The following is a 12,003-nucleotide window of genomic DNA, read 5'->3' as shown; positions in this document are numbered from 1 at the left end:
ATACCCCGTGGCGGTGTGACAGGTCTCGTGGCATTGGGCTTCTTTTTCTCTGCAGGCTTTAAAATCTGTGATGAGGAAAGAAACAAGAACCTTAGGAGCTATACCTGGACCTCAGTTTTGTTCAGCTCTCCATCCAGAAGGTCTGCCTAATGCTGCCCCTAAATGCTGAAAATCCCTGTGTAACAGACCATAGACCCAACTGGTACTTGGTGGAGACATGCCATGACATACAGCCAGAATATGTGATCTGGCAAAACAGTTTCATCTGGCCCACTCTGCCTGGGCCAAGTGACAAACTCAAGTCTAGAGCTTCCCACAACCTTGAAGCTCAGTGTCTGGGGAGAACTGAGGCCTGCCATGAGACTTCCACAGCTACACTAACATTTACAACTGCGTGAGCTTGACAAGCCCACTATCGGGAGGAACTGTGAAAACCAGAGGCTAGTACAGATGATATCATGGCACAAGCTGGACATATCGGCACTTGGGAAGCAGAGGCAAGTGAATCTCTCTTGCATTCAAGGCCAGCCTGGTCTACAGGGTGAGTTCCAGGACAGCCAGGGCCACGCCCACTCCCCTCCTCTCAGCAAAAGCACTGACAGTAATCGACACTGTTACGCATCACTTGTTTTTGCCCACTTAAAGAATTCAAATACATCTAAAGCCAACACTGAGGAAAGGTCTGTATTATTTTTCCTTTCTTTAGGAAGAGCCCACACATTACTCCCACGCGACAGATATGTTACTAAAAAAGAAAGGGCAGCCTGTTCAGTAGAGCTGCAAGCTCATGAAAAGCAGCCACACAGTCTCACCTGGAAGGAACACATGAGGGTCTCATCCACACTCATCATGGCACCTGCATTGTCAAACTCGCCACAGTAGTTGGGTGCAGAAAACAGAGTGACTAACTGCCTCTTTGCAAAAAACTCATACCCATCTTCAACCACCTGTGGAGAGACAGCGTCAGTGTGAGCAGCTGCACCTGAGCTGCTCCCTTGTCCTTCCCGCTCACCTTGGCCTCCTGCAGCTCTCCCCAGAGGCACACTGTGTGGCAAGCCATACCTACCCACCAAAAGCAACAAGGAGAATCTGCTCACACACATGCTCTAAGTGTACATGTAAAATTCAAAATCAATACCTGATGGGCTCTACATATAAGATCCAAATCATGCTTATGGAGAAATTTTGCAACCACTTCTGCACCAAATGTGAAGGACACTCCTCTGTCATTTTCACCCCAGCCTAAGACATCCTTATCGGGGTCAGACCACAAAAGATCACAAAGAAGACCTTGATCTGGTACATCAGTTGGTCTCATAATTCGCCGAATCTGCTCCATAGATTGAAGATCTGGTGATAAACCTATTCAACAAAAGAAAGAGAAAACCCTGAAGCACAATTAGCATTGGCATGATCACTCGGCCAGCCCCTCCTACTGAGGAGGCTGCTGCCGCCACATTGCAGTGAAACCTGTGGGTTTTTTTAACTTGGTTTTGGGGAAAACGATGCACAAAATGTACTATACTGATATTGATGCGCAGGGCAGAGAGACAGTCACCTCAATTCAGAGCCCCGCAACACCCAACCACTGAACCTATACTTCTCCAATACAAGGCAGCAGCAAAGTGAACACAGCAGGTGCCACTACCATCACCAGATGCAATGGATGGGCACAGGGACAGCAATGCTCAGCTGTGAGGCAGCTCCTTCTGAGCCTGTTGTTCACGGACCACCAAATGTCACTGAACAGACAACACAGTCTCTTTCTCTATGTACCCCATCCATGAGGGCACAGAGTAGACTACACCTTAATACATTATGTGGGTTTTTGGATAGCTGCTTAATTTCCAGTATCATCCCCAAACCTCCACGTCTTTGTAATTTCTTTATTATCTTACACACAGCACAGCCATGGAGCAAAGCAAAGCTTTTGGAAGGGGTCCGTGACAGAAGGGTTCAGGCAAACACATGGTTGAGCAGATGGCACTAGGGCTCATTTTGTATTTAAAATCACATTCTATTCCCAACCTACAACCCCTGCTTCCCTCACACTTGATCCAAATGACCTGGCTGTGTCACTGTGAACAAGTCTTGATGCCAATAGTGGCCTGGCCAGGGCCATCATGCCCAGTTAACTTTTCAGAAGGACCACGTACCTCCATGACAGCAGAATATCTTCTCGTCCACGATGGCTGCTATCGGTAAGCAGTTAAAACAGTCTGTGAACGTTTTCCACAGCTTAATGTTGTATCTTCTTTTACCTGTGAGAGCGCAGACGGTCACCCTACTGTCTTTACCTTTGCTCTCTAAGGCCACTTCTCAAGCAACTGAAACATGCAAGCACCTACAGGCCCTACAGCCTCAGGGGCTGGGGTAAAAGGACTCATCTAGAAGCAACCAAAATATGTTCCCACAGAGTTCTAGACAGGGACACATCAGTTTGTCACAATCAGTGGACAGTACCCATTCTATTTGAAGCCCCATCTGTTTTCTCTAATCTTGACCTTGAGGGAACTTCCACTTCTGAAGGCTACTAAACCCTCATGTGCTGTCCACCTCTTTCTTCCTTCAGGTGCCTGAGCTCTGAAGCATGCCTCAACCAAACAGAAGCCCCATCCTGACTTCAGAAAGTCCAGGGACTCTGGGCATGCAGAGAGCTCAATTCAGGCACATCTGGTGCTGGGTCCTAACAGTCCATACTCAATACATGACCTTAAGTACCAGGGCTATAGCGGGATGTCAGAACATGTCTCCTTTAAAACCACTGTATGAAAGTTATGGTTTGAGCTGGGCGGTGGTGGCACACGCCTTTAATCCCAGCACTTGGGAGGCAGAGTCAGGCGGATTTCTGAGTTCGAGGCCAGCCTGGTCTACAGAGTGAGTTCCAGGACAGCCAGAGCTACACAGAGAAACCCTGTCTCGGGAAAAAAAAAATGAAAAATGAAAAAAGAAAAATTATGGTTTGAATTCACAATTCATAAGCCTTAGCAACTACCAAATTTTCCTAATTGGCCAAGGAATGCACAATACTGGGCAGCCTCTGCCTCCTGGGCCACCCCACACTCAAGTACCAATATGTTGTATATGCCACTACAGTAAGACTGTCTTCTTTACTAGAGGATACAGGGACATCTAAAGGTCTAGACTACTCCTGTGATAGTTCAGAAGGGCCTAGCAAGAGCCTTCCTACTCCAAGTTCCCTGGATAATTCTGGAAACTTCAATGAACACAGCCAACACCTCCAATTACCAATAGCTAATGGTAATAACATCAATATAGAAACTGGGGCCAGATGGCCTCAACTCCATTCCAAAACCCATCTGGTCCTGTCTCATTCACAGCTGAACCCAGTGTTTGGACAGTCACTCATGACTTAGCTGGGGGCTGGATTAAGGCTCTGTGTTGTCCAAGGTGAGAAGACTCCATGCTGACTACCCAAGCTCCTGCAGCAGTCTAGGCCTCAAGGGAAGTCCTAACTACAAGCTGCTGCATGTGTGCACATTAGAAAGCGCTAAGCCAATGGATTCCCTTCAGCATCTACCACTCCTGCCCAAACCCTTTCCTGGCAGAAACAGCTCAGAAGACAGTGCAGCCAAAGTCTCAAAACTCCTGTCATTTTATGTTTGTGTGAAACCATAAGCCCTCCACCAAGCCAGTTCTTTTCTTCCACACCAATTCTTTCTAAGGCTTTGGAAGCATTTTTATCAATGATGAGCTGAAAGTGCAGCTTCACTAGACAATCCAGGGCTGTGTGGGGTGGGCACCTAATCCCCCATCTCCCAAGGTCAGGAAGCTGCAACTGGTGCCAAGGCTGAGGTCAACATTTCAGAAAACAAAGTAAATAAAATTGAGCTGGGCAGTGGTGGTGCATGCCTTTAATCCCAGCACCTGGGAGGCAGAGGCAGGCAGATTTCTGAGTTCGAGGTTAGCCTGGTCTACAGAGTGAGTTCTAGGACAGCCAGGATTACACAGAGAAACCCTGTCTCAAAAAAACCAAAAACCAAAAAACCTACCTACCTACCTACAAAGCCAGCGCAGTGGCTGAGAAGGACATGCTTGAGGTGGAAGCCTGGCAACCCAACTCAAGGTGGAGACAGCCGGACACTCTGCTCCACTCCAGCACCCTCAACACCAAAGACAGACAGACTCTAAATCAAAATGTAGCTTTTAAAGTATATTCCAGAAAAGTTATTGTCCCTTTCCTAAATAAAGCTGCACAACAAGAAAACCACAACATACACTTCAAAAACAAACTTTCACTGCAAAATCCCACCCACATGCAAGGCCAGATAGAACAGACAAACACTGCCTGCGACTGTGGCTCTGCTCTCAATTCACAAGCCACTGACCGATATGCTTTTAACAGATGCTCTATACGGAACCAGTCTAATCGAAGCTGTGAAAAGCAAAGCAAATGGAACAGGTTCTCGGAACTGCACTAAGAACAAAGCGGTGTGTGCCATCAAGACTATCTCCATCCAACCCCATCAGCACGCGGTCAGGCAGCACTCCCTAAACCAGGACTCAGGCAGGGATGCTGTAGCAGCTCCAACTCTCACAGGCCTGCCACCTACTGCCTTCCAACCCCTTTCTTAGAGGCACAAAGTACTTACATTCATCATAAAATCCATAGATTCTATTGATGCTGGCACACTCATGGTTCCCTCTGAGAAGAAAAAAGTTCTCCGGATACTTGATTTTGTAGGCCAGCAAGAGGCAGATTGTCTCTAGTGACTGTTTGCCTCTGTCCACATAGTCGCCGAGAAACAAATAGTTGCTCTCTGGAGGGAAGCCACCGTATTCAAACAGACGGAGCAAATCATAGTACTGCCCGTGGATGTCACCTGGAGATGAGAACACCAGTGTCACCATCTGTACAAATCAGCACACAGACAAAACCTTGGCAAGACACCCCCCTTAAACATTCATTTCATACGACAATGGCCTCTAACAAGTTCATAGCCAACACTAATTTCCCATCTGGTAACATATTAGTTCAACTGACCATGTGCACAGGTCCAGAGCTCCCTTCAGATACAACTAATTAATTTATTTGTGGTAAAGAATATTTTGTCTCATCTGCTTCCTGCCAAGTACTGCAGTTCCCTCTTAGATCAGAGACCTCAGCTCAGCTTCAGGGACTTAGGTGAGTACATCCTTTGTACATCCTTTGAGACAGGCCCCTCACAATGCTTGCATTCAAGACACCCACCTTGGCCATGGCCTTTCACCTTCTGCAAGGTCAAAGCCAAGGCCACCTCACTCTAAACACACATGGTTTATCCTGAGTCAAGAGATGCAATGCACAGCCACCTAGACTGTGCAACTTTAGAGGATGGCCTGTACTTGCTCCTACAGCAGAGTGAGCCAAACCAGACCAGCCCCACCTCCACCCCCAATGCCCACAATCCTTCAGAGAACATCAAAGGCCATCAGTGTGCCCTCAGCTGAGTCATGGGAGTACCACACTCACCACATATCTTGAGTGGTGCTTCAAGTTCTAAAAGGATAGGCTGACTGAGGAAGATCTCCCTAGACTTCAGGCAGAGTCCTCGGATTTCGTTCTCCTGGAGCTGGACATTCTTGCCTGGCTTGGACCCTCTCACTGTGGAGAAAAATAGCAGTCAGGACACAACCTCACATAGAAATGTTCAATTCAGGATGGCGGCGGCTAAGAGCAGTTACACCCACGCACAGTAAGCAGCTAACTACTGCCTGTAGCTTCCGGCCTTGGCTGGCACCTGCACTCAAATGCACAGACCCACATACATAACAAAAATGAATCCTTAAAAAAAAAAAAGATGTTAACTTGAGAAGGGTGGAGTGGTGTTATATTATTTAAACCTTTTTTTTTCCTCACAATAAATACCTGTTAGATAGGAGTTGGCCAAATGTGAATGAAATCAGTATTCTGGCTGGCCTGTATGGTCTCAACTAGGATCTGATGTCAGATGTTGTATACTTCAAGCTAAGTTAGGCTCTGTTATAGCAGCTTCAAGGTCGCCCTGACACTGCCAGTATCTGGATATGTCAGAGTCCCTAGGACATATTCCTACCCTGTACCAAGACAGTGCTTTCTGCTTCCAGGTCTCTCTACTTTTAGAATGAACTCCAGTTTGCAGTGGGAAAGGCCAGTCATGTTACCAAGACACAGTTTTGTCTGTGTGCTGATTTGTACAAGTCTGTCCTCAGAAATGTCTAGAACACGTCTCCAACAATGATTTTTCAGGTGCAACCAAGTGCAACTCCATGGTCTCTATTTCTGCAGTCTGCGTGTTTGCATTTAAGAGCACGGACTGGTTCTGCAGAGAACCCAGGTTCACTCCAACAGCCGCATGTCAGTCATGTCACAACTGTAACTCTAGTTTTAGGGGATCTAATTAATACTCCTCTGGTCTCAGATGACACTACATAAACACATACTGCACTAACATACATGCAGACACAACCACCATACACATAAATTAATTTAAAGAAATGTCCGAGAAGCTAGGTAGATGGCCCAGTTGATAAAACAGATTGCCTTGCAAGCATTAGAACTAATGTTTGAGTTCCAGAACTAACAGAAAAGGGGCTGGTGTATGGGGAGCCAGGCTTGATGGCACACATCTAGAATCCCAGTGCTAGAGAGGGATTTCTACCAAGACAGACAGATCTGGTAAGCCAACCAGCTAGCCTAATATACTTTGAGTCGGTGAGAAATCCTAGCTAAAAGGGAAGGAGAAAAAAAAACCTGCCAAATCTCTCTTGGACAATGAATGGCATACCCCGAGGTTGTCCTTTGGCATCCATATCCAAAATAGGACACCAGCACTTTTTGCATATTTTGGTGTGCACATAATGTCAGCGCCTGTAAAGATAAATTTAAAAGGCCTCCCAGGCATCCAAACAGAACAACTCCTAGCCCAGCACCAGTCATGGCAACTCCTGAGCCCAGCCAGAGTCAGTCCTGAGCTCTCTCTGTTCATTGCCTCAGAAAGGTCTGGCTACAGCCCACTCTCCTCAGGAGGCAAGGGTGACAGCAGTGGAGACATCTGTGTGGGTTCCGCTTACAAGAGATCAGATAATCATTATGCAGACTGAAAAACAACTCCAACTGCCAAGGATCTGAACCCTCCCATTCTCAAGTGGCAGCTTCAGGAAACGGCTGCCACAGGCCCTGCTTACTGCGAGTCTGGTTGGCACAAGGGCCTGATCACTCTCAGTGTGCTAGAATCTGAGTCTCTGCCTTTTTGTACAGAAGACTAATAAAGCAGGCACTTGAGTTCAGAGCCCAGCTAAGCAGCCCATTTAAGACTGCACCTTCCTCCACCATAAACCAGTCAACAGATTTGCTTTTAGCAGAATACTAAACCTGACTGATCTCATTAGCTTAAATTTTGTTTAACTGCAGGCTTTGTCATAAAATCATTTGTCCTGACAGCTAGGTAATGGTAGAAAGTCTAAGTAGAAGGATATATAGCTTTTGTTCCTGTAGCAGCAGAGCAATGGTACTTCCAAGAGGCCTGCTATGTACTGAGCAGAGTCCACTCAAGGCTGCAAAGCTGCACCTGTGCTTAGAAACCAGAGCCTCGGGGAAGCTGGCCTTCAGCCTGGACCAACAGAGACACACACCCGCTTCTCCGAAGGAACAAGTTGATCAGGAATGAAATGGTGTGCAAAGAAACATTAGTTTTTCAATGAAAAGACAAGAAAAGAATGAGCTCTCAAAGCAGGAAAAAAACATGAGACAGGACAGGGAGCCAGCCAGGAATGAACCCCCCTGTGTAGCTTCAGATCCACCCCCCCCAAATATAACTGGGCTATAAGACAAAACATGCACACACTGGGAGTCTTTTTTCCACTTCATTCTTTGGCTACACTAAAGAACTATCAGGGATCCTGCCTCTCCCTCCCCAAGTACTGGAGTAACAGACGCCTTAGAAAACAGGTAGATTCCAAGCCTGGCAGAGGTGGCACATGCCTTTAATCCCAGCACTTGGGAGTTCCAGAAAAGCCTAGTCTACAGGGAGAGTTTCAAGACAACCAGGGCTACAGAGAGATACCCTGACTCAAATAAACCAAACCAAACCAAATCAAGTAGCTTCTGGTGGGGTCAGATACAGGCCTTGTTTCTGCAGCCATTTTTACAGACTAAACCCTCTTCCCCAGTCCTCCCCTTAAATTTTATGGGGGTTAGGGTTGAGGGGTAGTAGGTCAGAGGACAAATTTGTGGAGTTGGCTCCCGTCTTCCACCCGTTTGCTGGCTCTAGGAATTAACCCAGATCTCTAGGCTCATGCAACACACTCTACCCACTGAGCCTCTCACCCATTCCCTCTGGGGCCATGTAGCCTAAGCTAAGCAGGCATGACCAAGTTTGAGAGATGGAGGCAGCCCAGCAGTAAGTCTTTGAGGCAGGATAGCAGCTAAGCAACAAAGGCTTTCCTTTGCCACCAGAGCCACTGACAAGACAAGCAGCACTGGGGAGGAGACAGGAAGATGAGGATCCCTGCCTAAGTGGCCAGAAGCCTGGGCAGGCTGCCCAGCAGGAGACTTATTTTTGGTCAGAAGGGAACTCCTGGAAGCTTCTGGTTTCAACAGGAATTTTCTTCAGGGGACCTCTATGCTTGTGCATGAGTGGCCCATTCTTGTGTCTTTGATGAGAATCTCCCTATCTGGCTTCTCCTGGTACAGCCCACAGGCTTACTTTGTTACATATATACATGGTTCTACTGAAGAAAGCTGGGTGTTGCTAATATTCCTTGTTTTTGAAAGCATCCTCTGCCATTTTTAGATGGTTTGAGTCCTTTTTTTCTTTAAAAAAAAAAAAAAAAAGATTTTTTAGACATCTTCCTATGTAGCCCTGGCCAGTCTTCAACTCAGGGGTCTGCCTGTCTAATAGGCTGGGTGTGTGTGTGGGGTATGTCTCACTATGTAGCCCAGGCTAACCCTGAAATTCATGATCCTCCTGCAGCCTCACCCCTCTGCTCTAGTTGAACAACATGCACATTCCACAGGTGGCTACAACTGCTCACCCTTCAGGACTGCCCAGACCTCTCTTCAACTGAGGCTGTCCCCTTTCCCAACAACACATTACACTTTCTGAACTGCTGACAACACCTGGTTGCCAACCTGCCTCAACTGTCACTCAGGTTGGCCTGCTCACTGGGACTCCTGATGTATGAAGTCTGTACCTATCTTTCCTGATGACTTATGAGACAGAGGCAGGTTGAGTTAGAGGCCAGCCTGGTCTATGAAGAGAGTTCCAGGACAGCCAGGGCTACACAGAAAAGCCTGTCTCAAAAGCCAGGGGTAGGAGCTGTCAAACATGCACAGGACCACAGGCTTTGCCAGTGAGCACTGGGTATGTCTTAAAGCTGCCAAGTTGGCAAGATCTGCTTTAGCTCTCAGTGTCAAGCAAAATGACTTTCCTATAATTAACACCAAGGACCTACTGTCTGTCTAACGTTATCCCATAGCTCTTACTGTTGTTGCTGGGTCAGCCTGTTTTTCCCAGTGAGGCATTTGTGTCTATCTAGAAAAGGGACACATAGGCATGCCAGCTATTGGCTTTCCTTTGAGAGGTGTTGGCTCCTGTGTGTCCCATCTGCCTAGGACTGACCTACAGTCTGGCCTTGTACAGGCAAAGGGGCAGTGAAGGCTCTGTCATACTTGCCAAAGTGGATTTGGTGGGGGGTCGGGAGGAAGGCGATTTCTGTGGTTAGACGTGGCTGTCCTGGAATTAGCTCTGTAGATCAGGCTAGCTTCAAACTCAGACATCACTCTGCCTCCATAGTCCTGGGATTAAAGGCTTATGCCACCCATGCCCTGCCCTGCTGTCAGGTGAAGCATGGGGACATACACCAGTGCAGAGGGAATGCAAGATGCCCTGTTAGTGATCTTGCTGTGTGTCCTCTGCTCAGCTTAGGATTTGCTCCCAGACCAACAAGCCCATCATCAAACCTCATCTGTCTTTCATTTAGGACCTCGGCCTTCTGGAATCACTGAGAAGTCACATGCACAAGTCCTTAGAGAAATGGTAGGACTTCAGATGCCCTCAGAGATGAGAACAGGTGAGCACTCTGTATTAGCAGAGCCACTTCCCACCTTGCACTGACAATGACCTTCTTTTACACAAACATCCTTCTTGCACATTGCCATGTGAAGGAAAAAACGCTAGGTCTCATGAAGAGCAGGGTGCTAACTTCACACACAGCTAGTCTATTTTCTGTTCTAGAGTGTTGCTAACACTGTCTTAGGGAGTAACACACAGATCTTCTGTCACTGTGGCTGACCACACAGGGCGACTGGCTCAGGGAAACCCACAGCATGCAGAGTGTCGCAGAGCCGCAGTGCTTAAGAACCAAACCCGATCTCCTGTCTGCTTAGACAATATCTCTGTAGTTTGGGCTGGCCCCTAAGGAACTCATAATGTAGTAGAAGCTAGCCTTGACCTCCTGACTCCACCTAAGTGCCAGAGACTACAGTAGTAGCCTTGGGTGGTCTGGCACTCATTCTGTAAGCCAGACTAACCTTAACTCAGAGATCAAGCTATCTGTTTCTCAGCACTGGGATTAAAGGCATGTGTCACCATGGCCAGCTTAAAATGTTTTTTCAATCATGTATGTTTGGGTTAGCCATGTATGTATATGCCGTCAGAAGACTGGTGTCTGACCTCTTGGTACTAGAGTAACAACCACCATTGGGCTACGTGGGATGAATCCTGGGAACTGATCTTAGATCCTCTGTATGAGTAATGTTTCTTTTGTTTGTTTGTTTTTGAGACAGGGTTTTTTTCCATGTAGCTCTGGCTGTCCTGGAACTCTGTAGACCAGGTTGGCCTCAAACTCAGAGATCCGCCTGCCTCTGCCTCCCAAGTGCTAGGATTAAAGGCATGCGTCACCACTGCCCAGCTGTTACCTTTTATTATTAAAAGACCCCTTCCTAACTAGTTCATACAGCCCTCAAGCTTAAAAGATCTTACGGAAGGGTTCCACATACTCATCTTGCTACCCAGCAGTCTGCCCTAAAACTTCTGGATTTTCATGCCTCACACTCTGGAGTGTTGGGGTAGCAAGGTGCCCTGACTGAAAAATATCAACCAATATGGAGAAACACCTCCTCAACAAGGGACAAATTTTATCTCCCCCTTTTAGAATTAACCCATTTTATTATGTGCAATTTGGTGCTTGCTGGAACAGTTGTGGAGGGGAGGCGAGATGACAACCCTTAAGAGTCTGTTCTCTCCTGAGTCTCATGTGGGTTCTGAAGATCAAGTCAGATCTTCAGAATTCAGGGCAAGAGCCCAAACCTGAGGAGGTATCTCTACAGATAAAGGTCTTGAAAGCATTAAAAAAATGAATCCAGTGTCCTCTGAATTAGAAGTATACACACCCTGAGCAGATCCTGTGGGCTCTGCCAAGCACGTCCATAAGTAAGAAGCAAATACACATACTATACAACTAGTTATTCTCAACGTATTTAAATAGTGGCTTCCTCTGTTAAGTTGAACAGAAAAGAATAAACCAGACCAGAGGTGATAGTACAGCTATCAGGAGGCAGAGGCAGGCAGATCTCTGAAAATCCAGGCCAGTCACAAAATTTAAAAAGTAACTATTAAACTATAATAAGCTAGGTGTGGTGAAAGCTTTTTATTTTTTATTTATTTATTTATTTTTGGTTTTTCGACACAGGGTTTCTCTGTATAACCCTGGCTGTCCTGGAACTCACTCTGTAGACCAGGCTGGCCTCAAACTCAGAAATCCACCTGCCTCTGCCTCCCAAGTGGTGAAAGCTTTTAATCCCAGCACCCTGGATAGTTGAGGCAGAAACCAGCCCAGGCTACATAATGAAACTGTCTCATTAAAAAAAGGGGGACTGAGCCAGGCAGTGGAAGAGCACACCTTTAATCCCAGAACTTGGGAGGCAGAGGCAGGCAGATTTCTGAGTTGGGAGTTTGCAGCCAGCCTTGTCTATTGAGTTCTAGGACAGCCAGGGCTACAGAAACCCTGTCTCAAAGAAAA

General features: G+C 46.9%; 1 protein-coding gene across 1 annotated transcript in view; it reads right to left on the bottom strand.

Moving 5' to 3' along the window:
* Positions 1–12,003, bottom strand: part of Ppp1cc (protein phosphatase 1 catalytic subunit gamma) — a 15,043-nt gene that overhangs the window by 1,101 nt on the left and 1,939 nt on the right. The window contains exons 2-7 of the mRNA XM_031391141.1: positions 5,474–5,605; positions 4,614–4,844; positions 2,157–2,261; positions 1,139–1,362; positions 813–947; positions 2–65 (exon numbers count right to left, since the gene is read on the bottom strand). Coding sequence (XP_031247001.1) covers positions 2–65; positions 813–947; positions 1,139–1,362; positions 2,157–2,261; positions 4,614–4,844; positions 5,474–5,605 — 891 coding nt within the window. The remainder of the gene's footprint in view (position 1; positions 66–812; positions 948–1,138; positions 1,363–2,156; positions 2,262–4,613; positions 4,845–5,473; positions 5,606–12,003) is intronic.

Source organism: Mastomys coucha, unplaced genomic scaffold (genome assembly GCF_008632895.1).
Source record: "Mastomys coucha isolate ucsf_1 unplaced genomic scaffold, UCSF_Mcou_1 pScaffold22, whole genome shotgun sequence".
In the NCBI taxonomy this organism is placed as follows: domain Eukaryota; kingdom Metazoa; phylum Chordata; class Mammalia; order Rodentia; family Muridae; genus Mastomys; species Mastomys coucha.
Note: the sequence above shows the minus strand (reverse complement) of the source record. Positions and strands in the feature narration are given on the sequence as shown.